The following is a 27,232-nucleotide window of genomic DNA, read 5'->3' as shown; positions in this document are numbered from 1 at the left end:
ATGGAGAGGGTGGGGGTCACTATGGATCCAGACTGGGATTGCCTTGAGGGCAGGACTGTGGGGTTCCTGCCTGAAGATCCTGCCTGGGATCTTCCCGGATCAGGGCTCGAACCCGTGTCCCCTGCATTGGTAAGCGGATAGGCACACTTCAGGCAGGAACCCCAGCCTGGCCCAGTCTGCACACAGATGCGTGAGGACGCCCAAGGTGAGCCGCCCTCCTCCCCGTCGGCCCCTCCCTCCTTACCAGTTTACCCGTCACTGGACCTTCCGCCCTTTCTGGGGAGACCTTCCTTTCTGTAGCTTTCCCTTTCTCTGCGAAGCTCCTGCAGCCTCTCTGCTGTAGCCAAAACCCGGCCTCTGTACACCGGCGCCAAATTGAATCTCAGAGACAGAGTTTAAGGTGAAGTACAAAAGAATAGCTTTATTGCTTTGCCAGGGTAATGCCTTCAAGTCTGTGTCCTCCTTTTGGAGGGGGAAGTGAGGAGTCTTACAGTATCAGCCTCAAGGAACAGGGTTGTCGATAAGGAACAGGGTAGGTGCAGGGCCCGCCTTCTTCATCCACGGAACATATCAAAACCATCAAGGTTGGCATCCGGTGGTCCCATGACGGGCTCTGGTGGTCTCCGAGGTTATCATACTGTGACCTTCTCTCTGGAATGAAGAATGCTCGCAAAGGAAGGGAGTGTTAGGGAGTGTTTCAAAAGAGAAAAATAGCAGGTGCACGATACGAATCTAACAAGAAAGGAATCATTTGTGAAAATCAATATGGAGTGAGGGAGTGAGTTAAAACGGAACACCACAGGATGGAAACTGTTTTTAACTAGTTTTTAGCTGGGACAATTCTGTCCTCCGTGTGCTCACTTCAGCTTCACTCCCTGCTTTGTCCCCTCTTCCCTGTCCCTCCCTCCCTCCCTCAGCCTCCCTGCCTCCATTCTCTCCTCTCTTGGGCCCCTTTTGCTTCTCTTCATCTGCCCAGCATGTTTTATCTTCCTCCTCTCCCCCTCACTTTCCTCCTCTTCTCCCTCATGGCTGCCTCTTCCCTTCCAGGTTCCTCCCTAATTATTAGGCTTCATTTCTTTGTCTGTCTCAGACCCAGCATGAATCAAGGCCTTTAGCGTCTTCCACCCTCTGGGACTTTCATCTCCAAGATGACCCGGCATGAGTCATCTCACATGACCATAGCCTGAAAAAGCCTTTCTTGGAAATGCCACCCTGGACCCTGAGTCAAGTCCCTGGGTCAACGCAGATGAGCAAATGTCTCCCTGTGTCTTGCTGTCCTTCCCCCTGCCTCCACAGAGTTTGGAGTCTGTTGTTCATCTTTGCTCTTTTAGAGCAGAAAGCCCATGTTCAGCTGCTACTGGAGGAGCTGCCCCAGTCCTTTGGCACTCTGATAACCAGCCCGGCCCGTCTCGGGAAAGACAGCACATCTGTTGAGAGAGTGGCCTGAGACCCTGCTCTCAACACGGCTGCTCACTCCATCTCTGAGCCCATCTGGCCCTTAGTTCAGCTCCTCTGGTCACAGGCTGTGTCCTTGCACTTCAGCTCGGGGTCTGGGGGTGGGGGCGGTCCTTAAAATAATGGTGGGGTATATTAGTTACCACAAAAATAAAAATTACTGGGACTCCATTCTTGTGTATTAAAAAATATTTTATACAGATGAACCAAATTATAGGCTTCTAGTAAAACACTCAAGCAACTTATAATCAAGAGAATTAGAAAGAAAATCTCCTCTTCTTCCATTCCCTGTGTTCATCCTACCCAGCCCTCTCCAGACACGTTGTCTGGTACGGTTGTCCAGTGTACCTGTCCAGACCTTTCTCCATGAACTAAGGACAAATGTGCATGCAAACACATCTGCAGTGGGATTATAAGGAAGTTTCTAATTAAGGTGTGAAGCACAGACAGCTAAATTCACAATTTCCAAAAATGAATGTCCCAGGTAGATTATAAAACAGAAAAGTCCAGCCCCTGGGGACCCACCTTCTGCCCCATCTCACTCCCGCTCCCTGTCTCCCCCAGGATAAACACTCTCCTGATTTCTAACACAATAGGTTGGTTCGTCTTTTTTCTGTGCTTTGTATAAACGCACTCACACACCCCAGAACCTTTGGAGTCTGCCTTCTGTCACTCAATTATGTTTGCGGTTCACCCATTCTGCCTCTTATCATCAGTTCTCATTGCTGTATAGAATCCCACTGCGTTCTTCATCAGCTGTGTTGTTGATGGGCATTGGCCAGGGGCACAGTGACCATGGCTGAGCTCAGGAGGCCATGAGGGGTATCAGGGGAATGGAGACCGCCTGAGCCCTGCTTCATCAGAACTGTGTTCTTTCCCCCAGAACATTGCCCATGAGTCCATTCAAAGAATCTCGTCAATGTTTCCCAATCCGACGTGGGAAGGAGCTCTTGTATTGGTCCTAATTTGTATTTCCCTGATTACTAGTGTTACCAAACCAAACTTGGGTTCACTGGCCCACGCACAGGAAGGCCAGTCTACTGACACCAGGTTGTGGTGAAGGAAAGTGCAGCGTTTATTGCAGGTGGCAAGCAGGGAGTCCAGGAAGCTAGTGCTCAAAACACCCCCCCCCAACTCCCCAGTGACTTTCAGGGGAAATTTTTTTCAAGACCAGGTGAGGGAGGGGAGTGGTGCAGCGTGTGATCAGCTCGTGGATATTCTTCTGATTGGCGGGTGGTGAGGTAATTGGGACACAACACCCTCAACCTTCTGGTTCCAAATGGTCTGGGGTCTACGTGCTTGTGGTCAGCATGAAATTAACGTCTTTCACGGGTGGGGGTTTCAGTATGTGCAAAAACAGCTCAAAGGATATGGTTCAGAATATTATCTAGAGCCCTTGAGGAAGAACTAAAGGTCCTTGACTTTGTTTAATGGCTAAACTATTATATTACTTGTTCTTGCTTGACTGTTTTCCTTTGTTTCTGCGTTTTCTCACTTCTCTGATTAAATGTATTCTTTGGAACTCAGGACAGGCCGAGGAGGCTGAGGTTTTTCTACAGACGAGAAAGGGGCAGGTGGAGGACATGGCTGGTGTGTGTGTAGGGGGATGGTCCTGCTCAGTACACTAGGGACAGGATGAAAACAGTATGTTTGCTTTAAACTCTTTTTTAAGTGAAATCCTATCACCTCTCACTCCCTTTCTTCCTGTAAAAGTTGACTCGACCAACCTGCTACTGGCTTTTCCACTACAGATGAAGTTCCATGGACTTGTTCTAAAAAAATTGCTCATCTTGATAAATACAGAATAATATAAGACAGAGGTGAAAACACCCCTCCCCCCCACAGCAGTTGTGAGAGAGAGACCTTGCCGTGTCATAGAAGTAGTTCAAAGAACTAGTTCAACAAGTCTAAACATAAGATTGAATCTTCCATTCAGAGCATCAGTCTTGTTTTCTGTGCTGTTGGACTCTTGTGTGAACCTTGCTAGCTACTACCAAGTAGCATAGCGTAATGGTGGGAGTAGGGGCTCTGGAGCCAGCTGCCTGAGTTCCGATCCCCTCTCCACCACCTGCTGGATTATGACACCTGGCAAGTTACTTAGCCCCTCTGTGCTTCAGTCCTATAGTGTAAAATGGAGACAGTAGTAGAACTTCCTCATAGGTGGTTGTAAGGTTCAAGTGAGTTTGTTTATATTTATATCTACGTGTATTATGAAGAGTGCCTGACCCATAATAAGCAGTATAGAAGTGTTTGCTGATCTATTACTAGAAATCTGTCTCTGAAAACAGAGCATTAAACATCATCTCGGAAAAGATGTGTAAGACCCATACACTGAAAACACCACTAAGAGAAGGTAAAGAAGACCTAAATACATAGAGAGATGTACCATGTTCATGGATCTGAGGGCTCACTAACGTTAAAATGTCAATCCTATAGATTCCATGCCATCCCAACCACATTCTCAGGATCCCGCCCCCTTGTGGTAGCTTTGTAATGTGTGAGCTTGGCCAGGGCGAACGACGTTTTCCAGAGTTCCCTTCCCAGTAGTTTTGGACCAGGCCCCCGGCACCTTTTCTAGGTGCTCAAGTGTTGTTGGTGTGCTGTCCCAACTCACCACCCTGGTGTGAAGCAGCAGCTGGGCCTGCAGCTTCCAGGAGTTTCCCCACATCCCCCTCCAGCAGCATACTGCATCTTTAGCTCCCAGAGGAAGGGCCTCAGCAGGACACCCAGACCACTAAAGTCAGAGGCAAGAATGATTGTATGGGTTTCTGTCTACCCTCGTGTGCTCCACAGCTTGTCCTGAGGGTTCCAGCTTATTCTTACTCTCCCACACTTTACATCCATCTTCCTTCCCAAATACTTTCTTGCAGACATCAGCATCAGACATAAGACAACACTTGACGGAGACTGCTTAACTAGCCCCCACAACTGCAGAAAGTCAGAGTCCTGTAAGAAACCCTTATATGCACCGTGTGATCCAGTAATCCTACCTCTGGGTATATATCAGAAGGAAATGAAATCAGTATGTCAGAGAAAGAGATCGCTTTGTGATACGTCCCATGTTCAGTGCACCGTTATTCACAATGGCCAAGATATGGAAACAACCGAAGTGTTCATCAACAGGACTTCCCTGGTGGCACAGTGGTTAAGAATCCACCTGCCAATGCAGGGGACATGGGTTCAAGCCCTGGCCCGGGAAGATCCCACGTGCCGCAGAGCAACTAAGTCCGTGTGCCACAACTACTGAGCCTGTGCTCTAGAGCCCGCGAGCCACAACTACTGAGCCCATGTGCCACAACTACTGAGCCCACGCACCTAGAGCCCGTGCTCTGCAACAAGAGAAGCCACTGCAATGAGAAGCCTGCACACCACAACAAAGAGCCGCCCCCGCTCTCCCCAACTAGAGAAAGCCTGCGCACAGCAACAAAGACCCAACACAGCCAAAAATAAATAAATTGATTAATTAAATAAAATTTTTTTAAAAAGGGGGCTTCCCTGGTGGCGCAGTGGTTGAGAGTCCGCCTGCCGATGCAGGGGACATGGGTTCGTGCCCGGGTCCGGGAAGATCCCACATGCCGCGGAGCAGCTGGGCCCGTGAGCCATGGCCGCTGAGCCTGCGCGTCCGGAGCCTGTGCTCCGCAACGGGAGAGGCCACAGCAGTGAGAGGCCCGCGTACCACAAAAAAAAAAAAATACTGTATTGGAGACTTGAAATTTGCTAAGAGTAGATCTTAAGAGTTCTTACCATTCAAAAGTTGACTCTGTGAGGTGACAGATGTGTTAACTTGATTGTAGTCATCATTTTACAATGTATATGTATATCAAGTCATCATGTTGTATATTATAAATAAATACAATTGTATTTGTGAATTATACTGCAATAAAGCTGGAAAAAAGAGAAGTCCTTATATGAAATGTATATATCGTAGATGCTCGACTCGTGGTTGAACCCTGACTAATGCATCCCTGAAGTGTTACTCTCCTCCTTCATCTTTCCAAGAATATTAGTAAAATTTTAATGTTCTTTCTGCTTTGTGTGAGATGTATCTGTTTCTTGGGGATATGATGAAGGCTGAGCCCTGATTGATCCTCGTATCCACAGACAGTTGGATATTGATTTCCAGTGGGTTCAAGCTAAGTCATCAGGATTTGAGTCAGCTCCCTGCTTTCACCTAGACCACCACATCGATAGATAATTCATGTGCTAAAGACAAAATTGTAGTGGAAACTGGGCATATTTAGAACTTATTGATTATTTAAAACAATAGAAAGCAAATTTGTGGAATATAGCTAAAACAGTACTTAAGAGAAAATTTGTGTCGTATGCATGTATTAGAAAAGAAAAAAATGGATATTTGAAGCTTAAGTGGTCAGGTCAAGAAAAGGGAATAGCAAAAGGATTAACGTCGAAACCTAGTACTTTGAAGCAGATGAAGCTGAAAGAGCTCTGCAAAAAAAGAGAAAGCAAAAATACACTATGAATAAAATGGGATCATAACTATAGACACTGTAAAAAGTCTCCATACCTTTATAGAGGTGTAAAAAGTCAGAAGAGAATACTGTGAACACACTTATGCCAATAAATCTGAAAAATTAGGCAGAAAGAACAACTTTCTAGAAAAAAAATAGCAATGATACCAAAAGAAATAGAACAGGGACTTCCCTGGTGGCTCAGTGGTTAAGAATCCCAGCCTGCCAATGCAGGGGACATGGGTTCGAGCCCTGGTCCAGGAAGATCCCACATGCCGCAGAGCAACTAAGTCTGTGCACCACAGCTACTGAAGCCCGCGCACCTAGAGCCCGTGCTCCCCAACAAGAGAAGCCACGGCAGTGAGAAGCCCGCGCACCACAACGAAGAGTAGCGGCCGCTCACCACAACTAGGGAAAGTCTGCACGCAGCAACAAAGACCCAACGCAGCCAAAATAAATAAATAAATAGATAGATAGATAGATGGATAGATTTATTAAAAAAAAAAAAGAAATAGAACATATGCGTTAACCCTTAACCATTAAAGAAATGCAATTATTAGTTAAAATGTCCACATAAACAACCATATCATGTTACCAGCCCAGGAGGTTTTATGCTGAGTTCAATCAACCCTATAAGGATCAGAACTAAAGTTTCTCAAGAAATAGGAAAAACGTAAACCTCCTCCAATTGATTTTGGGCAGTTACAATAATCTTGATTTTTTTTTTTTGAAAGGGTCAAAAACTTTATTTGCAGGGCTTTTGTGTGTTTTTTGTTTTTGTTTTTGAATACACAGGTTTCCTGCCGTCCAGGGAGAAAGGGATGTGCTGTCCGGCTGCACGAGGTTTGGGGACTGGCCTTGGGGCTCCAACCCCGTCCCTTGCACCTGCGCGCTGGCCGCACGGTTCCTCCGCTGTGGATAAAGGCACTGTGTGTTCTGCAGGAAGGCGCTCACGGCCGGCTGGCAGACGATGAGGCGGCCTTCTCAGGGGCTGTGAAGTTGAGGCTGTCGAGGGGTGGACTTGAACTTGTGGCCTGGCAGGGGGCCAACTGGCGAGGAAGCCCCAGGCTATGGTACCTCAGCCTGGCAGGTCCGGCTGGCCCTGGCGCAGCGGCCTCAGGTTGGAATCCTGCCTTAGCTTCTTTTGCGGTCATCCATGGCTCTCCGGTTGTGGTTGGCTCGTGTGGCTTGCTGGCTTCTTTCCTCCTGCGCTCCTGTGTTGTCTCTCAGCTCTGCCCGTGGCCCCGGGGGCTGCCAGCCACTGCCGCTGAGCTGTCATGCCGGTACCCCTTCCTGACCAGGAAGGCCATGCACCTGGCTTCTGCTTTTTCCCGCAGCACTGCAGGGTCCTGCACAAGATGGTCGGGCTTGGGGTCCTCGTCCTCCTCTTTGGTTCTCAGCACCTGAGGGATGGTGCACTTTGGTTCTCCGCACCTGAGGGGTGGTGCACTTTGGTTCTCCGCACCTGAGGGATGGTGCACTTTGGTTCTCAGCACCTGAGGGATGGTGAAGGGCCTGTCGCTGCCTTCCTCCTGCCCTTGTGTACCCGGCTCAGGTCCACTGAGTCCCTGCTGAACACGTCCAACTCAACATTCTGGGAGATGTTGTGACGAGACGTCAGCAGGGGCGCCGGGTCTGGCTTCACCTGTCTGTCTAGGCCGCGGTCCAGCTGGCCGAGGGCAGGGGCCAGCCGCCCCTCCAGGATGTTGTTCATCACCTGCGCCGCGTCATAGCTGTAGTGCTCCAGGCAGGCCACGATGAAGCCCTCGCCGAGGTCTGGCAGCAGGTCCTTCACCTGGGAGATGAGTGAGTCCAGCTCCACGCCGCACGTGGCGGGGCCTGGAGCAGCCGCTGCCCCCAGGCACTCCTCTTCCTCCGAGTCCTGGGGAAGCGATGACGGTCTGCTGACCGCCTCTGCCGCCTCCACGACCCCGTTAGGATTCTCAGCCACCGGTGGGTCTTTGGCATCGGTGGCTTTCCTTCGGTCCACCCCTTCCCATGCACTCTCGACTGCCTGGAGGTTGTAGGCGGTCCGAGACTCATCCAAGGCTGAGGACTGCTGCAACAGGCTGACGTCATCGGCCACAGGGAAGAGTGCATCAGAGTCTCAGAGAAACCTCTTCTCCTGCAGCAAGGAGCTGAAGATCTGAAGGAACTCTTCAGTGAAGCCCTGAACGTTGTCACAGCTGCTTTCTAGGACTGGGAGAAGGCAGATCTGCTTCAGGAGGATGTGAAAAATCTCCAGTAGCTTCTTCCTGGAATGAGAGAGCCTCTGCCACAGGTCACCTAGCAGCTTGCTATCTTCAAGCCTCCTCTTCTTAATTGCAGACTCCAGTTCGGGAATTGCTATTTCATAAAAGGAAGCTAGCCTGTAACAGAAGTCGTGTTTCTGGAAGGTTGGGCAAGCCAAAGGGAAGCTATCCGGAAAGGCCCAGAGTGTGGTGCAGGTATCACAAAGGTAGAGAACGATGTCCTTTAATTCCAGGAGAGGCATGTCGCTGGGGGTCAGCCAGCCCCTCTCCTCAAGCTTCTGGGGTGTGGTGCAGGCCCCGTCCCCTTGCAAACCACAGTGCTGGAGGATATTGCTGGAGACCTGAAGGATGGTGGGCATGCTTTCATCCAGGTCATTATAGTAACTTGGCTGTTGGATAAAGATGTTTCCTATCATCTTCTGCAGCAGCGGGGAGTTGCCTTTTCCAAAGAGCACACAGAGGTCCAGGATCTTTGGGATGTCAAACTGGAAGTTGTTGTAGAGGATTTATCCAAAAGCAGAGGGGGAAATGAAGTGATCTTTGGATTCCTTGCGAGTGGACACGCGAAGGAAGGCGAGAAAAACACTTCGGTGGAGGTGCTTCTCCATGTCAACGACCTCAGGGGCTGAGGCCACGAGCTGGTCGAACTTTCGGGGGACACAGTGCAGGTAGGAGTCCAGGCACTTCTGCAGGGTCTCGTCGAAGACAACCTGGCACCAGAATTTATCGTGAGGCAGGGCCAGGAGCCAGTCGAGGTCACTGGCTACGAAGGTGGTGCGTTCCAAGTACTCCTCCACTAGGGTGGGAATGTTGTCTTTAGGGGGCGGTTTGTATAACGCAAGATACCAGTCTGCTTTCTGCTCAGGGTGTTTGTTCACCAAGAAGAGAAGATGAGCTCAGTTTTCTCCTCTGACTACATAAGGGCTGCTTTCTCCGCGGGGTGGTGGTGGTGGTGGTGGTTGTGGTAACAGGAAGAAGGCCGGGCTGCGTCTCAGCTGTTGTCAACCACAGTCCACCCACTTCCAGGTCAGCGCTGGTGAGGTCCTCAGCTTCCCTGTCTTCAGGTCCTTGCGGGTGATCTGGAGTTGGTCCAGGGGCAGAGCTGGCACTGTGCTGCATTGACCCTCCCCGGCGGGTCCACTGCGGTGCTGTACTGCCGCCGCCGCCGCCATGGTCCACGGTGACAGCTCCCACAGCGCCGGCACTTCCGCGGTCCACAATAATCTTAATTTTAAAACTGAATACAAAGAACATGAGAAAGAAAAATTATAGCCATATTTATTTATAAACATAGATGCAAAAAATCATAATTAAACAGTCAGCAAACAAATATTCAAGCCAAGGAAGCCTTAAAGAATACAGGACTTGTATTTTTTTTTTTTTTTTTTTTTGCGGTACGCGGGCCTCTCACTGTTGTGGCCTCTCCTGTTGTGGAGCACAGGCTCCGGACGCGCGGGCTCAGCGGCCATGGCTCACGGGCCCAGCAGCTCCGCAGCATGTGGGATCCTCCCATACCGGAGCACGAACCCGTGTCCCCTGCATCGGCAGCCAGATTCTCAACCACTGCGCCACCAGGGAAGCCCAGGACTTGTAATTTTTATTTCCCTGTCTTAGAAGAATTTTCTTGGGACTTCCCTGGTGGTCCAGTGATTAAGACTCCGCGCTTCCACTGCAGGGCGCGTGGGTTTGATCCCTGGTCAGAGAAATAAGGAGCCCACATGCCGCATGGCAGCAGCCAAAAAAAAAAAAGAATTTTCTTTAAACTGGAAGGACACAGCATGCCCCTTACGACTGCGGCTACTCAGTGCTGTACAGTGGTCCAAGCCAGTGTCCCAGGACCACAATTAGAAATAAGAGCTTCAGGGATTGGAAAAGAACAGAAACTACTAGAAATAGTAAGCAAGTTCTTAGCAAGGTTGGGTTAGATCCAAGTTCAATTTAGAAAAATTAATCGTGTTCCCAGGTACTGGCAACAAACAAAAGTATAAAGGTAGATGAAGTCTACAATATCGCCAAAAAAGTTTACTAGAAATAAACCTGACAAAATGTGTAAGATCTTTATGAAAAAGTATAAGACTTATGGAAAACATCAGAGAAGACCTGTATAAATTGAGGTACATACCATGTTAATGGATGGATGGATTCAATGCCACAAATATGTCTATCCTTCCCCATTGATACTGGGATTTTTCATGGAACATGAAAAGTTTTGTCCATAAATTCATATGGATCTATAAGGGGTCAATACAATTTCAAGGAGTAAGAAGGCAAGATGGATCTCCATAGCAGATATTAAGAGTACTGGAAAGACATAAGGAGAACAATATGGTAGTCGCAAAGGCTTAGACAATGGAGCAGATGAGAGAATTCAGAGACAGCCTAAACACACACACACATTAAATAAGTTTGTATCATTACACATAGGACAGGAGGACATGGAGATATTCATTAAGTTGTTCTTATATTGGCTTTCCATATACAAAATTAAAAATTAATTATCTATGTTATATCAAACAAGTACATGGAAAAATGGTTACATTTGAAAACATTAAAAATGAAAACATCTACGCATGGAAAGACTTCCTAAACTAAGAGCCTTATCACAGATTGGAAGAGAGTATTTGAGATGTATATAACTGACAAAGGATGACTACGCAGAATATCAAAAAATTCTTATAAAGCAATAAGGAAAGAAAACTTCCAACTAGAAAAATATACAAAGGATGGAGCCAACAATTCTATAAAAGAAGAAAATGGAAGGGACAGAAAAATATGAAAAGACACTTGGGGGACTTCCCTGGTGGTCCAGTGGTTAAGACTCCGAGCTCCCAATGCAGGGGGCCCGGGTTTGATCCCTGGTCAGGGAACTAGATCCCACGTGCATGCCACAACTAAGAGCCCGCATGCTGCAACTAAAAGATCCCGCATGCCACAGCGAAGATCCCGCACGTGGCAGCGAAGATCCCATGTGCCGCAACTAAGACCCAGTGCGGCCAAATAAGTAAATAAGGAAATATATTTTAAAAAGAAGAAAAGAAAAGACACTTGGCCTCACTAGAAATCAGGAAAGTATAAAATAAAACCTCAATGAGATAGCTTTTCACATTCCAGAAGGTTGGGAACTGAGAGGTCTCATAATACCAGTATTGGTGAAGATATGGGAAATGGTAACACTTTTTATTTCTCCTGGAGGTGTCTGTTCGCACAAGAGCTTTAGAAAGCAACTTGGCAGTGAGTGCCAAGCATGTTATTTTATTTCCACTAGGAGATCTAGATCCTGCTAAGGGCAGCAACAGCCCAGCTAAAATTACCCACATTCCGGGCCTCCCGTGAGGTAGCAGTGAACACGACTTCTGGAAAGGCATATGCACCAGAGTTTCAGCTCCGGGTGTGAGGCAGCACCTGCGCTACTGAGAGCAGTGATAAATCATCATTGTCCAGGAGGCAACCAAAGGAATCCTGTTGGGCACGGCCTGCTATGGGCTAAAGGTCTGTGCCACCTGTGCACAGTGAACATTTGTGTGCAAATTTGTATGCTGAAGCCCTGTTACCGAGTCCAAACTTGTACTGCTCGCCACAGGACACGCCAATAAATTGAGAGATGAGGTGTTGGGGCAAAGAATAGTGACTTTATTTGGGAAGCCAGCAGACCGAGAAGATGGTGGACTAGTGTCCCGAAGAACCATCTTACCCAAGTTAGAATTCAGGCTTCTTTAATACTAAAAGGGGAGGGGGTGTTCTCGCTCTCAAACATTTTTTAGAAATGACAGTCACTGTTTCAGGTTCTAGACTTTAATTTATTATGTAAAACTCACCCAGATTATCTGCATCAAGTGATATGAATACAGGACTGGGTCTACGCAGTGAGGAAGAACTCAAACCCCATTTAGTATTTAGCTTTGAATTTACCTTAGAACCTGAAAAATAATTTCAAACAAGATAATGAAGCCATACCTTGAAGATCTTCCTCAAGAGTCTGGAAATCTATTTCTGTTTCTAATTTCTAAAAAATTATTTGTGATGATCCACTCAAACTGAGGCCAATTACTAGGATGTAAGCACCACATGGTACTCTATTTGTGCCCTCGATGTGTCATGAATCAATGAATGAATAGTACCAAGTTTTTGTACAGCACAGATGGTGTTTGTGGCAGCCATGAGAATGTGCATCTCAGATCTCCGAGCATAATCCTGACAGCTCGGACTGCTGCGTTATGAATCCACCACATTTCCTCCAGGCTGCTCCCAGCCACTGACTGAGGAGTTGGGGAGTATGGCAGGCCTGTTGCTGTGAGACACGAAACTCCTCTGACAGGTAACTTTGGCTTGAGGTTTCTCCATTGACCTAGAGAAAATGCTCTACACTGCATTGCACTCCAACATGCTTTCTATTGAAACTTCCTTGCTTCCCCGCTCCTTTACCATCACCAGCTCTCCCCTTTGCTCTGGCTCCCTCCCCATTGTTCCCTTAGAGGTGTTTCCCTCCAAATTCTCTTACACATCTAATCCCTGCTTATTGGAGGATCTTAATACTGTGGTTAAGGGTATGGGTTTCAAAGGATTCCCTAGGGCTTCCCTGGTGGTGCAGTGGTTGAGAGTTTGCCTGCCGATGCAGGGGACACGGGTTCGTGCCTCCACGGCTGGGCCCGTGAGCCATGGCCGCTGAGCCTGCTCATCCGGAGCCTGTGCTCCGCAACGGGAGAGGCCACAACAGTGAGATGCCCGCGTACTGCAAAAAAAAAAAAAAAAGTATTCCCTAGACAGGACATTGAGAACAAAAGAGAAACAATGAAGTAGGTGCTCAAAGACTTAGGATGTAAAGATATAGGATTAGGATCTAGCTCAAGGATGTGAGTGATTACAACTTAAATCTGCTCCTGAAGTGATTGATAACATACATTATTATGTAAATATACACAATGGAATTCTTTTTTTTTTCAGTTTTTCACTTTTTATTGCACTTACATTTAAATTACCATTAAATACTAAGCATAAGTTAAATAAATTAATTAATTAATTAAAGGGGAGGAGGTGTGGCTGGTCGTTGCAGGAATCTTTTGTTCTTGCAGCTGTCCAGGTAGGTCTGGTCACAATGTTCCCAATAAACCTCCAACAAGATAACTGTTACTTTCTGTCCTGCAACTTTTTTTTTTTTTCCTCTCACTGTTGTGGCCTCTCCCGTTGCGGACGTGCAGGCTCAGCGGCCATGGCTCACTGGACCAGCGGCTCCGCGGCATGTGGGATCTTCCCGGACCCGGGCACGAACCCGTGTCCCCTACATCGGCAGGCGGACTCTCAACCATTGCACCACCAGGGAAGCCCCTGTTCTGCAACTTTTTATCTCTATCTGAATGGAAAAGTGTGTCTTTAAAGGTCAGAGGCTAGAGAATGGGCTATCAGCTATATTCTAGGCTCTAGGCAACATTCTTGTGTGTGTGTGTGGTGTGTGTGTGCATGTGTGTGTGTGTTTGAAGTAACATTTATTGATTGATTCTGCTTCCCTTTTTTTTTTTTGGCCATACCACAAGGCTTGTGGGAATCTCAGTTCCCTGACCAGGCATTGAACCCGGGCCACAGCAATGGAAGTGCCAAACCCTAATCATTAGATCGCCAGGGAACTCCCTGACTTCCCCTTTCTTTCTTGAGTCCCAATAAAATTTTATTTACAAAAAATCAGGTGGTTAGCCTGGGGCCATAATTTGCCACCCCTGCTCTAAAGAGTGGGACCCAGAGCCTGAATCCATGGGAGATTCTAGGCAACATTCTTTTATAAAGGTGCAGAGCCAGCATGACTAAGCACAGGCAACAGAGCACAAGGGTTAGAGGTAAAGGAATAGATTCAATACGAAGTCAGGTTTGTTCTACTCTGTTGCAGCCCTAACCCCCAGTGTGATGGAATTTGGAGGTGGGGCCTTTGGGTGATGGGGTTTGGATGAGGTCATGAGGATGGGACCCCCATGAGGGGATTAGTGTCCTTATAAAGAGAGCCTTCGTGCAAGCGTGCCCTCTCTCTGCCACGCGAAGGCTGAAGGGACTCTTGCCAAGGACCGAGCACAGAAGTAGGAATTCAAAGCACATCTGTCCCCTCACTTCTGGCTGTGCCAGGAGAAAATAAGGAGTCCTGATCCAAGGTCCATACTTTCTCATTGTCTCCATTCATTCAACAGGCGAGTGTAGAGCCAGGTGCAGATTTGGGCTGGGTGCAGGGGTGGGGTGGAGAGGGCTCCAGCCCGCCCCTCCCCCAATGGGAGCAAGCCTTTGTCCTGCTCTCTTCCGCCAGGGTCTGTCCCATCCCCCTCTCTCTGGCATCTTTACTTTCTCTTTCCCTTTGCAATAACCTCGGGTCCTGCTGCACAGAGGGGTCCGGCTCCATCAGAGACCGACCTCTGCCAAGAGGGAGGGCCCAGGAGAAGGTGGGTCGGAGCCTAAGGAAGCAAACCACCCCAGGGCCCTCCCACCCCTGGTGCCAAAGCAGGAAGGAGGTGGAGCCTCGGCTGAGACGGCCTGGGAGGTCGCTCACAGATAAGGGGGTTTTCTACACAAGAGCCCTGGGAGAGGAAATGGAGCCCCAGCACCCGAGACAAAGGGCAGGGATGGGACTAGCCAGCAAAGGAGGCTGCAGCCAGAGGCCCCGGATCAGGTACCGCTGCTGCCTGCTCTGTCCCACTGGACCCCATCTCCAGCCCTCGCTAGGGCTGCGCCTCTGTCCTTGGCCTGCTTTTCCCCCCCGCAGTCCCTGCAGTCCCGGCCTTGTTCCTTTCCCTCTCTGGGCTCCTTCTCTGCAGGGCCCACTCCCATCTGGGGTCTTTGCCCTGTTCTGCGGGTGCCCCCACTATTGTTTCTGAGCTGGCCCCTCCCAAACCTCCACCCAGCTCTGAGGGTCCTCGTGGCCCAGCTCTCAGTCTGAAAGTCTGTCGGGCTAGGCCATCCCCTCCCTGCCTATTGGTCGGAAGTATCTGTGCTCTGTTAACGCTTAGAATTTGGCGAAAGGATGATTGACGCAGCTGGTGACTTTTTTTAAAGCACTCTGATCAGTTTTCTATAGTATTTACACCATCGTAAACACAGTGTGAGAAAAGTTCTCTGAGGCAAGAAGGTAAATCATCTCTTCCAAGGATATCTCAACTCTGAGCAGGAAAATAAATGCACACTGTTCACAAACCTGGCCACACCCTAGGTGACCACGCTTCACGTTTATAACTGTACCACTAACAGCTCTAATGGATCTGGAGGAAAGATCAGGAGAAACGCTCCTATTTTAAAATTAAGTAGGAAAGAAAGCCACACCCAAGACTTCACACAGCCGCAAGGTCACATAATAGAAGAGCTGGAAATGGCCTGGCCTGGTCAGGGGACCCAGCTCTATCACTTACAGCTCTGTGACTTAGGCAGGCTACTTGTCCCCCTCTGCATCCCCGCTTCCTCCTCTATAAAATGGGCATGGCTGCCGCAGCATTTGAGTTCAGATACAGAAAGCACTTGTAACCATAGCCCAAGCCTGTGACTTTAGGTGTTAATCCGACATTAAAACACAAAACAAACATGCGCAAGTGAAAAGTCAGGAAGGAATTGAACTGAAATGTTAAAGCCTCTGATTTTGGAGTGGAGAGGTTTTCGTTACTCTTTTTTATTCTTCTAATGATTTGGGGGATGGGTGGGCAGGAAAACCGGAGTGGAGGTGGCGGGATGTGCTATTGGAAGTAGCAGAGCCAGGGCCCCTGTGGGAGAACATCACCCATCCCTGCTGTCCCAGCACCCTCTCCTCTCCCTCTCCCCGAGCCTTCCTGCCTGGAAAGGCGCAGGAAATTCTCAAGGCCCAGGCGGGCTGCTGGGAGGCCCAGCGCCTAGGGTGTCCAGGGGGCTACGCTCTGGAGAGACCAGCCAGGAGTAACTCCAGGGGCCGCTCTCTGCATTTTCCCTTTTCTCTCAGACACCCAGTGGAGCGGTTAGATCGCCAAACCTTCTCCTTCCACTTTCGCAACCTGAGATTTGCCAGTGGGCGGAACTGCACCTACCTCTGCTACCATGTGGAAAGACTGAAGCACTGCTCACCTGACTTCTCCGACTGGGGGGTCTTTCAAAACTGGGTATGAGCCCCAGGACACTCTCATCGCAGGCGGGAGCTAAGTGTTGACCCAGAAAACAGGCGCAGCCGAGAGACACAAAAGCATTTATCTGGTGCCTTAGAATTGCAATGCGGGGAGCACAGGTTCAGGTGCAGCCTGCGCTGTGTCCCGCCACAGGGAAAAAAGCCGGGACGGAGGCGGGGGCGGGCATTGGCAAATTGCGGAAGGTTTAGGATGCTTGCACAAGTTGTTTTCCCAATATTATGATTGGGAGATATAATTACAATTGCAATTCATTGGTTTTCAGAGTATATTATGTCAGATACTAGGAAAATCCCTTTTGCAGTGTGTCCAGTTTTTAATCAAGAATGCGGATATGGGGACTTCCCTGGCAGTCCAGTGGTTAAGACTGGGTGCTCCCAATGCAGGGGGCGCTGGGAAATAAGATCCCGCATTTCGCCCGCACCCAGCCCCCACCCACCCAATAAAATAGAATGCGGATATAGCAGTGACAGGCTCTGTCCTATGCCCTTGCCCAGTGTAATAGTTCAAATCTGGTGCCTGTTTCAAAAATGGGATGAAATTTTAGCCCCCAAATGGTGTCCCTCACGTCAGAGGTGTTACACAGGCTCACATACGCCAGTAGAGGATGTGGAAAAAATGGTAATAAGTCCAACGCCTTTTGGGGGTTCTCAGTGGCGGATGCATCTTCCCACACATTTTCTTAAGTCCTGGAACCGGAGACGCGATTAGCGAGTCTGCTGGTGGTGGGTCTCTGAGTTTGTCATCGGGCTTGGCGAAATGTCCCCCCACCCGCCTGCCCTCCTCCACCCAGAGGGCAGCCTTTTCAGAACCTGTGTGCGGAAGGGTCGGGGAGGGGGTGTGCACTGTAGCGGTATTATCCCATCAAAACCTAATCTGAGTCACAGGTGTCATCTCACTCTTTCTACTACCCGGTGTTCAAAAAGTTAAGAGAAACTGATGAAATTAATATTGACGCTGTGTTAGACAACACAGTCATCCCTAGATATGGGGATGGGGAGGTTGGTTCCAGGACCCCCACGAACACCAAAATCTGAAGATGCTAAACCCCTCATGTAAGATGGCATCGCATTTGTATAGAACCTACCCACATCCTCCCATAGACTTTAGATCATCTCTAGTTTACTTATAATACCTGATACAATGTAAATGCTATGTAAATAGTTGTAAATACAATGTGGATGTTATGTAAGTAGTTGCCAGCCTGGCAAATTCAAGTTTTGCGTTTTGGAACTTTCTGGAATTTTTTTTTTCCTGAATAATTTCAATAGGTTGAATCTGCAGATGAGCAACTCTCATATACAGAGGACTGACTGTATACCTAATCTATTATTTCAATTAGATGTATTTTCTAATATATAACTAATATAAAACTTCTTCATGAGACAGTTTACATTCTTTTCTCTTCATACGAAGTCACTGAAATGAACTGTGTATTTTTACACTTGCCACACACCTCCCTTCAGACGAGCCGCACCTCACGTGCTCTGTAGACATGTGTGGCTGGTGTTTCTGCCGACGGACAGGGCAACTCTGTGGGCCTCCCAGCAGACAGCACCTAGGGACCAAGCCTGGACCCCACAGGGCCTGGACCAAAGCAGGCACTCAGGTTACTTGCAGAATGAATGAATGGGAGGATGGATGTTAGAATGAATGGGTGAGTCGATGAATGAGGGAAGTCGATGACTAAAGAAGAAAAGAAGGGAGGGGAGAGATGGAAAGAAGGGATAACTCATGAACAACCTGCCCCTGGGATGCCCACCCCCCTTACCCCTCCTCCCCAGCTCCCTAGCCCAGCCTCACTGCCGGCTCTGGCGGCCAAAAACGCCCCCTTTCCGCCTCCATCTCTCCCAGGTCTATCCCTGCCATGTGGAACTCTGCTTCCTCTCTTGGTTTCGCGCTAAGAAGCTGTCCTCTTACGAGCAGTACCGCATCACCTGGTTCTTATCCTGGAGCCCCTGCTCGTCATGTGCAGAGCAGGTGGTTGCGTTCCTGAAGGAGAACAGGAACGTGAGGCTGAGCATCTTCGCCGCCCGCCTCTACTACTTCTGGAAACCAGATTACCAGCACGGGCTGCGCATACTGCGCCACCAGAAGGCCTGGGTGCGCATCATGTCCTTCCGAGGTGAGAGCAGAGGGGGCTGGGGGCTGGAGGGCGGGGCGGTGGGAGGGTTGGGGGCGGACCTAGAAGACCCGCCCGGGAGGGTGAGCGGGCGGAGAACCTGGGAAACGAGGCAGGCCTGAGGGCACACGGCAGGGAGGGGGCAGGAGGGGGCAGGGCACAGGATGGTCAGCCGAGAAAGGCCTCCCAGGGCCCGGACGTGATGGCTTTCTCTCCTCTTTATCTCAGACTTTAAATACTGTTGGAAAAACTTTGTGTACAATCAGGGAATGCCCTTCAAGCCTTGGAAGAAACTGCGTAAAAATTATCAGTTCCTGGTGGCAAAGCTTCATGAAATTCTCGGGTGAGGGCTTCCTTAGCCTTCCTCCCCCCACCTCCTCCTTATCTCCGAGTACCTTCCACCTCCCTTCTCAGCCTCCTCTCCTCCCTAGCCCCAGAGGGCCACTGCCCTTGGGCTGCCCCTGCCCTCCCTCAGCTCCTCTCTCCTTTCTTCCCCCAGCATCTCCCCCTACCCCCCCGTGAGATCTCCCTCTCCCCCAGCGAGGGAGCCCCACCTCCTCCCATCTCACACATTGACCAAACCTTGTTATTAAACTGAACATAAATGGGCATGAATATGTATAAGTGTGAAAATGAGATTTGAGAAACATCCTTGAAGACAGACTTGACTTATCAGAGAACGAGGCTCCTTGATGGGAATGATGGCATTCATTTGCTAGGATATCCGCAACGAAACGCCACAGACTGGGTGACTTAACAACAGGTGTTTACTTTCTCACGGATATGGAGGCTAGAAGTCCAAGATCAAGGAGTCGGTAGGTTGGGCTTCTCCTGCACCCTTCCTCCTGGGCTGCAGACAGCTGCCTTCTCGCTCTATCCTCAGATGGTCTTTCTTCTGTGCATGACCCCTGGGGAGCCCCTGGTGTCCCTCTGTGTGTCCCAATTTCCTCTTCTCATAAGGACATCAGTCAGATTGGACTAAGGGTCACCCTAAGAGCTTCCTCTTAACACAATCACCTCTTTAAAGGCCCTATCTCAAGTATAGTCACGTTCTGAGAAACTGGAGGTTGGGATTTCAGCATATGGATTTGCAGGGACACGGTTCAGCCCATACAATGGCCAAAGGCTTTTTTGAGCTGAGCAGGTGCAGTGAGAGCAGGATCCTTGTCCTGTGTGTCTCTCTCCGGGTTATGCCCCCTTGACCCTGACTCCTCTGCTTCCATTCCAGACCTCGGTGTCCCTAGAACCCCACCGCCACCCCACCTTCACTTTGTCATCATCACACCCTGTCCTCACTCTGCTCATCCCTCATCCCATTCCCAGATTGCTGCCAGAGACGAAGCTCTGGGGGTGGTGACGGAGAATGAGCAAAAGGAAGAAAAAAGAATGGTTATGTTTACATTTAAATACGTTTTTAGAAAAAAAAAAGTAGCATTGGGGATGTGAGGATTGAGATTATTGGAGCTTTTTCAAAAAGCGGAATAGAAAGTGGAAGGACTGCCAAGAGTCAGGTCAGAGGCCACAGCTCAGTTGCTCGAGGTAGATCAGGAAGCGAGCGTCTGGCCCTTTGTCCACAGAGCCAGCTGCCACGTGAACGCACCGGGGAGGAACTCAGTGGAGGTTCCAGAAAGGGTGGCCAGGATTGTGGCAGGGCCAAAAGGGAGTAAGAGCCTGGTGAGGTGGGATTCTGGGCAGGCAGATGCAGAGGAAGGAACAGCAAGGGGGAAGCTGTTGGTTTGGAATCTGTCCTTAAAGTCCTCGTGGAGAAGGTCTGGGGTCCCACTGATCTTGGCCATCTGGGTGGGAATTGTCAGTGGCAGCAGACACCTGTCCCTTTACTCTCCCTTCCTGTTTGCACTGCTGCCTGGAGGTCTTGGGCAGAATCCAGGGTGTCTCTGGTTGCTTCGGCTCTTCTGCCTTGATGCTCTCCCTGTCGGTGTTTCCTTCAAGGAGGGAGGCACAGAGGGACATGGTTGGGGATGGCGTACCTCCTGCTTGTCTCGGGCATTAAAACGGGCCCCAGTGGCCAGCTTAAAATGTCCCTCTCCTGGCACACCTGCATTTTGGCCCATCTCAGGTAGCTCACAGGAATCTCCAAGCCGGGGCTGTAGGATTGCTGTCATTAGGGAAAGGCCAGCAAAGGGTTTCAACCTTCTCGTCCATCTTCCCTGCCTCTCAGGCCAGGGGTGACTTAGCTCTCTGAGTTTGACCAACACTTCAGTGTACAAATCTGATCACTCTTTGGATTTCCCTGGTGGTCCAGTGGTTAAGACTCCATGCTTCCAGTACAGGGGGCACAGGTTCAATCCCCGGTTGGGCAAGCTCTGCGTGCCACGTGCTGTGGCAAAAAAAAAAAAAAAAAAAATCTGGTCACTCTTCCCAGAAGGATCCAGCTCATTCTAGAATCTTTTGTTGGCTGTGGCCCTGGGCATTAGGACAGATGGGGGTGAAGGGGACACCATTCCTGTGGATCCTCTAACCTCCTGCCCAAGCTCTTGTTACCCCCGAGGCCGTACCAGGGCCTGTGGGGCAGAAGGTGGTGTGTGCAGGGCGGGCAGCGGGGAGCAGTGGGATGACAAGCTGGGAAAAGTTAATTTGGGAATCACATTTGTGTGCAGTTTGGACTGGAGGTGGCCATGACTGCTCTAAGACCTCCTCACTAGGTTTCAACTTTCCCCAGAGCTGTTTTCTCATCTGGAGGTCTTGGTGGCCACGTGACAAAGTAAGCAGATAGCTTACCCCTTCTCTTGTGCTCCCTCCCCCACTCCTTTTCATGGAACAATGGGGAAGCAAGGGGAGGGAACCAGGCTAGGCTTCCTGGACAGCTTTCCAGTTCTGCCATTTATTTGCTGTGTGACCTCAAGAGAGTGTCTTAACCTCTCTGTGCTGGGACCACATCTAAAATGTCAGGATAATGCTCCTCCCCACTTGATGCTACTGGGGAGCTGGGGGTAGCAGACGGTGCACAGGATCTGCTCAGCACAGGGCTGGAGATGAAGATCTGTAGTACTGACCCCCAGCCCTCATTTTCCATCCTACCCAGAGTCTTGTCAGGGTACTGAATAAAAGCTAAGTGCCAAGTAGGAGTAGGATGGAGAGGGCTCCCGCCTACCCCTCCCCCAGTGGGGGCAGGCCTTTGTCCTGCTCTCTTCCGCCAGGGTCTGTCCCATCCCCCTCTCTCTGGCATCTTTACTTTCTCTTTCCCTTTGCAATAACCTCGGGTCCTGCTGCACAGAGGGGTCCGGCTGCATCGGAGACCGATCTCTGCCAAGAGAGAGGGCCCAGGAGAAGGTGGGTCGGAGCCTAAGGAAGCAAACCACCCCAGGGCCCTCCCACCCCTGGTGCCAAAGCAGGAAGGAGGTGGAGCCTCGGCTGAGACGGCCTGGGAGGTCGCTCTCACATAGGGGGCTGTCCTAAAAAAAGGGTCCTGGGGAGGAAATCGAGGCAGAGTGCCTATGACAAAGGGCTGGGCTTGGACAAGCCTTCCTAGGCCAGGAGACTGCATCTGGACTCCTGGGATCAGGTAAGTCCAGAGCCCAGGAGGAGGAAAGAGGATGGGTCTGAGAGACAAAAACCACCCTGGGCCTCCCACCTCGGCTTACCCAGACAGGAAGGGCATCTGCCGCTCCGAGAGCTGTAGGGGAACGCTCTCAGATAAGGGACTTTCCCAAGGCCAAGCGCAGCCTTGTGACAGGCAGGTGGAACCAGAGATCCCAGTGCCCAGGGCAAGCTGGGACATGTCTGCCGAGGAGGCTGGAGCCCGGCTGCAGGGGCCAGGTGGGGCTGCTGGTCCTCCTCGCTGCCTCGGGCTCCGCGCCCAGCCCTGGGTTCTCTCCCTCTCTGGCTCCTTCTCTTGCCTCAGGCCTCCCAGCCCTACCTCTGCCACAGCCTGTCTCTCTGTGTCCCTGGCCATATCCCAGAGGCATGGCCACTGGGTCTTCCTAAAGGTCTCTGTGCACCCTCAGTCCTAGACTTTAGGTTCAAGGATGAGTGAAACAATGTTTGGAGTCAGCTATAAAAGCGTTTTTGTAAATTTTATGTTAAAGGCACAATTTTGCAGAGAATATTCTCATTTCTCCTCTGTGGAGGGAAAACTCTCCAAGACAAGAAGATAACTCGTTTCCCATGAAGACACTACCAAGTATAAAAAATTCAATTGGTCTTTAAGTACTTCTTACAAGTTGTTTCTATCGTACCTACAGTTTTAGCTATTCAAGGGCAAGGTGCAACATTTGTGCTATGAAGATAAGTCCTCTTGTCTCAGATGTGAAATATCTCAGCCTTGAGTGTCTGGCTTTCCCCAGGACTGGGGAGTTTCTCAGAACATGGGAACTTCAGGGCTAAAATCAGGAAGACTCCGGGCAAACGGGGCAGTGGTTGTCTCAGGTGTGCTATGAATGGGGTTTCCCTTCTAATCCTTACCCTGAGGGCGGCCAGTTGCCCTCATGGGGAGTATGAACTTCAGGCGAGGTCACTGGCCAGTAATCGAAGGCCACAGTCCAGAGATGGTCTCTTCAGCAATCGTTACCCAAATCCATCTAAAGTTTTACTAATTAACACAAGGGACGTCAGAGATAGGTTTCCACTGATGAAGTTTGTGGCTTTGTTAATTAGCATAACATATCAGAAATGGTTTTTCGTTGGTGGAACTGGTGGTGTTTCAATGAGTTGGCTGGAAATATGGCGAGACTCCTCTGGCCCTGCAGGAACAAAGTATTGTGTCCCGTGGTCTGGGCCGTGAGGGCACTCTTGGCTTCATTCCTGTGTCCAGATGCCAATTCTGAGGCTCTGAGGTCATCTGAGTCTGAGTCGGTGGTCAACCAAGTGACATCACCTTGGGTGGAGTGTCCAGGAGGGCAATGGGCTGGGGCCGTGAAGCTCCCAAGCTCGTTCAGACGGCACCTGCTTGGGCGTGGGTGTCCGCGTGCAGTGCGGCGCCGGCCAGAGGGAGCCTTCATGCGCCTCTCTGGGGCCCGGCAGGAAGGCCCCTGGTTACATCCACCTACTGCTGTCCGTGCAGAGCCAACAGCACTTATTGAAAAGAACCTGGTGGTTCTGCATCCCCACATGGGCTGGGCCACTTTGCAGTATAACATTAAATGAAAAAGAAAGCAAGATACAAAATGGAATACTCTATAGAGTACAGTCATAATTAGGGGGAGAAAAAGCTATGTGAGCCCTTCGGCCAAAAGGCTCTGTCACAACACTACCTTGGTGACAACAGTTTTTCCTGTTCACATGCCTCTGTGCTCTTTGTACAGTCAAAATTATGATACACACACCTCGGCCAAGAGCACAGCGTTAAAGGAAGTTCTTTAACTTCCATCCCCCTCCCCACTCCCCAAAGAGAAGGGTCCTGACGTTAGGTACGGGGTTGAGGTGCTTGTGGGACCTTAACAGAGGGGTCTGGGGCTCAAGACAAAGATGTGAGAGACGAGGAAGGACATGCCGTGTCCAATTCTCGGGGTGGGGGCACCCCCACTCAGCCCAGGAGTCCTGCCTGCAGTGGCCTCTAGCATGGGCTGGAGGGGTGGTGATGTGTGAGGGGGGAGAGCTCGCCCTCTTCCCTCTCCCTCCCAGTACTCCTGGCCAACAGAGAAGGAAGAGACCCTCCCTTACCTCCCCTTAGGGGCCTAGGTGAGCCCAAGGAACTGGGTTCAGAATGTGACAGAGCCTTGGGTGACACCAGAAAACACTCTCTGCATCTTTGGTTTTCTCCTTCCTGTTGCACAGAAACACAATGAATCTGCTAAAAACAAATATATTCAGACAACAGTTCGGCAACCAGCCCCGGGTCCCACAGCCCTGCTACCGGAGGAAGACCTATTTGTGCTACCAGCTGAAGCAGCTTGATGGCTTCACGCTTGACAAAGGCTGCTTCCAAAACAAGGTGCCACGTGGGTTCCCTGGGCACAGGGCAAGCAGGGGCAACCGCACCAGGCAGGGAAGCAGAATCTGAGTGACCCCGCTTCCCTGCAGCTCTCCACATTCTTTCCCATCCGCGGGCCACCACACAAGCCCTTCCCGCCAGCAGAATGTACCTCCTAACCCCTCTTTGAGAAGTTGATGTTTCCTCACCCTCCAGATCTCAGCTCAGTCACCACTCCGGGGAAGCCAAGCGCTCTTCCGAGGACTGAGCACCTAACCTCACCTACAAGATCTCCATCACACTTCTGCCTTTCTGCCATCTTCCTATCTGTCCCGTCCCCTCTCCCTCCCTCCCTGACCTCCCTGGTATCCTCAGGTTCAAACGTCTCCAGACAACCTCCTGGACATGTCCAAAAGCCAGGTCACAGAGTATTCAGGACTGTGCCCTGGGGGTGTCTGTTCTACAACCCGTCTCCTCTGGGCACTGGGACCCTGATCTGATTCCAATGAAGTTACAGGTGCTTGGGGACTGTGGAATTAATGGATGAGTGAGTGAGTGAAGGAATGAATAATTGAAGGAAAGAAGGAGGTTCTTTCCTTGTGCTATAGGCAGTTCACATACTGGAAAGTTCACAGGACAGAGGCCCTCGTCCCGAGCTTCACCCTCGGTGTGCGACCTCTGGCCTCTGCCTTCTAACCAACCCTTCCGTCTCTCTGAGAACCTCTCCAGAAACAGCGACATGCAGAAATTCGCTTTATTGACAAGATCACCTCACTGAATCTCGACCCAAACCAGCGCTACAAAATCATCTGCTATGTCACGTGGAGCCCCTGCGCTGCCTGTGCCGGGGAACTGGTTGATTTCATCAACGGTCAGGACAACCTGAGCCTGCAGATCTTTGCCTCCCGCCTGTACTTCCACTGGGTCAAGGTGTTTCAGAGGGGGCTGCAGCAGCTACAGGCAGCCCAGGTCTCAGTGGCTGTCATGACCCGCTCAGGTAGGAAGAGAGACAGAGCTGTCGGTGGACGGGAGGATCTGCAGTTCCAAGAGCGAAAGCCACTGAGTGGGAGTGGGGGAGAGGGGAGGCTGGACAGGAAGGATGGCGGCCCAGCTGAGACCCAAGGTGTGATACCACCTGAAGGGGAAATTCCAGGGACAGACTAATTCCAGGGAGAGGAAGAGAAGGAAGGGGAAAGGAAGGAGGGACGGTGGCCCTGCTGGTGCAAGCTTGCTGCTCCCCTGCCCTTGGGGCCTGACTCAGTTTCCCTCTCTCGTCTCAGAGTTTGAAGACTGCTGGGAAGAATTTGTGGATAACCAGGGGATGCCCTTCGAGTCCTGGGATAAGCTGGAGCAATACAGTGAGAGCATAAGCCGTCGGCTCCAGAGGATCCTGTCGGTGAGAAGCTCTCCCCGCTGCAGGCCCCTGGCCTCTCCACACCCCGCCGACCCCCTTCCCAGCTTCAGCCCCACTTCTGTCTGTCAATCCTCTCCTTGCTCTCTCCCCACTGCCCCCCACTGCTTTCTCTTTTCTCATGACACCCCCTTTAGGTCCCCTCTTCCAGGGGCTCCCAGTTCCTTCCTTCTCTCTCTCTTCATAGACTTTTTTTAAAATACATTTTATTTTACTTATTTATTTTTGGCTGCGTTGGGTCTTTGTTGCTGCGCGCGGGCTTTCTCTAGTTGTGGCGAGCAGGGGCTACTCTTTGTTGCGGTGCGCGGGCTTCTCATTGCGGTGGCTTCTCTTGTTGCGGAGCGTGGGCTCTCGGCGCGTGGGCTCAGTAGTTGTGGCTCACAGGCTCTAGAGCGCAGGCTCAGTAGTTGTGGCGCACGGGCTTAGTTGCTCCATGGCATGTGGGATCGTCCCGGACCAGGGCTCACACCCGTGTCCCCTGCATTGGCAGGAGGATTCTCAACCTCTGCACCATCAGGGAAGCCCCTCTTCATAGACTCTTGTTAGTTTTCTGTTTCTCTTAAGGCATCCCTGGCCTGCCTTGATCCAGTTCTTTTCTTGTCCCGGCATTTTCAGCCTCGCCTCTGTTCCCCTTCCTCCCTCAGTTTCCTGCCAACCGAAGCTTTCTCATTTCTCTCTCAATAGCCCTCGAATTGGAATAATTTAGAGGATTCCTTCAGAGACTTGAGACTTGGATCCCCATCCCCTTCGTCGTTAAGAAGTGACTCAAGATGACAGGTCCTGGGGCATCTCACTGCTTCATAAACTGCTGGCTCTTAGGAGCAAGGAGCAAGCCCCACGGTCACCCCTGACCCTCACCCAAGTCCAGAGACCTTTCTTTCCTCTTTCATTCTTCTTTTTTCCTTTCTTTTCTAAGTGGGTAAATATTTTTATAATTGAAAAAATAAAGATAATTTGAAAGTCTGTAAAACTTGGGTTACTTTCTGAAAGGAGAATCAGGTTTTTCCTTCATAAAAAGATGAGTATAAAGAACTTTCATACTACAGCACTAAGGAAAAATTTACTTAAGAATTCCTAGTATAGGGACATCCCTGGTGGCGCAGTGGTTAAAAATCCACCTGCCAATGCAGGCGACACGGGTTCAAGCCCTGGTCCGGGAAGGTCCCACATGCCGCGGAGCAACTAAGCCCGTGCGCCACAACTACTGAGCCTGTGTGCCATAACTAATGAAGCCCGCACACCTTGAGTCTGTGCCCTGCAATAAGAGAAGCCACTTCAGTGAGAAGCCACTGCAATGAGAAGCCCGCACACCACAACGAAGAGTAGCCCCCACTCGCCACAACCAGAGAAAGCCCGCATGCAGCGACTACTAAAGCCCACGTGCCTAGAGCCCGTGCTCTGCAGCAAGAGAAGCCACCAAAATGAGAAGCACGCGCGCTGCAACAAACAGTATCCCCTGCTGGCGGCAACTAGAGAAAGCCTGCGCACAACGAAGACCCAACACAACCAGAAATACATTAAAAAATTTTATAAAAAAATAAAATAA

The 27,232-nt window shown here is 50.2% G+C and overlaps 2 protein-coding genes across 3 annotated transcripts; one reads left to right on the top strand and one right to left on the bottom strand.

The window, feature by feature from the left end:
• Positions 1–7,150: 7,150 nt before the first annotated feature.
• On the bottom strand, positions 7,151–9,348 carry LOC132529275 (activating signal cointegrator 1 complex subunit 2-like). Its single transcript, XM_060165597.1, is given in 3 exon segments — positions 7,151–7,358; positions 7,421–9,046; positions 9,206–9,348. Coding segments are annotated over 3 exon segments (1,977 nt in total).
• A 5,138-nt stretch (positions 9,349–14,486) lies between these two features.
• LOC132529665 (DNA dC->dU-editing enzyme APOBEC-3B-like) lies at positions 14,487–26,656 on the top strand. Of its 2 annotated transcripts, XM_060166476.1 has the most exons (9): positions 14,487–14,816; positions 16,107–16,263; positions 18,139–18,409; positions 18,635–18,749; positions 19,126–19,221; positions 24,140–24,296; positions 25,005–25,272; positions 25,556–25,671; positions 26,371–26,656. In XM_060166476.1, the coding sequence occupies exons 1-9, from the start codon at positions 14,737–14,739 to the stop codon at positions 26,458–26,460; spliced, it is 1,350 nt and encodes a 449-aa protein (XP_060022459.1). In that variant the 5' UTR covers positions 14,487–14,736; the 3' UTR covers positions 26,461–26,656. The 2 variants fall into 2 exon arrangements, with proteins under 2 accessions (XP_060022459.1, XP_060022460.1); XM_060166477.1 differs by lacking the exon at positions 19,126–19,221 and having other exon boundaries at positions 14,488–14,816.
• Positions 26,657–27,232: the final 576 nt, after the last annotated feature.

Source organism: Lagenorhynchus albirostris, chromosome 11 (assembly GCF_949774975.1).
Source record: "Lagenorhynchus albirostris chromosome 11, mLagAlb1.1, whole genome shotgun sequence".
Taxonomy (NCBI): Eukaryota; Metazoa; Chordata; class Mammalia; order Artiodactyla; family Delphinidae; genus Lagenorhynchus; species Lagenorhynchus albirostris.
The sequence above is the reverse complement of the archived record's forward strand: the minus strand, read 5'-3'. Positions and strand labels throughout refer to the sequence as shown.

Excerpts from the sequence above, each read along its gene's own strand:
- LOC132529665 (XM_060166476.1), top strand. The coding sequence starts at position 14,737 with ATGGAGCCCCAGCACCCGAGACAAAGGGCAGGGATGGGACTAGCCAGC. Across the intron at positions 18,750-19,125 it reads AAGCTTCATGAAATTCTCGG|GATATCCGCAACGAAACGCC; the intron begins GTGAGGGCTTCC and ends TTCATTTGCTAG. Across the intron at positions 24,297-25,004 it reads AAGGCTGCTTCCAAAACAAG|AAACAGCGACATGCAGAAAT; the intron begins GTGCCACGTGGG and ends GAACCTCTCCAG.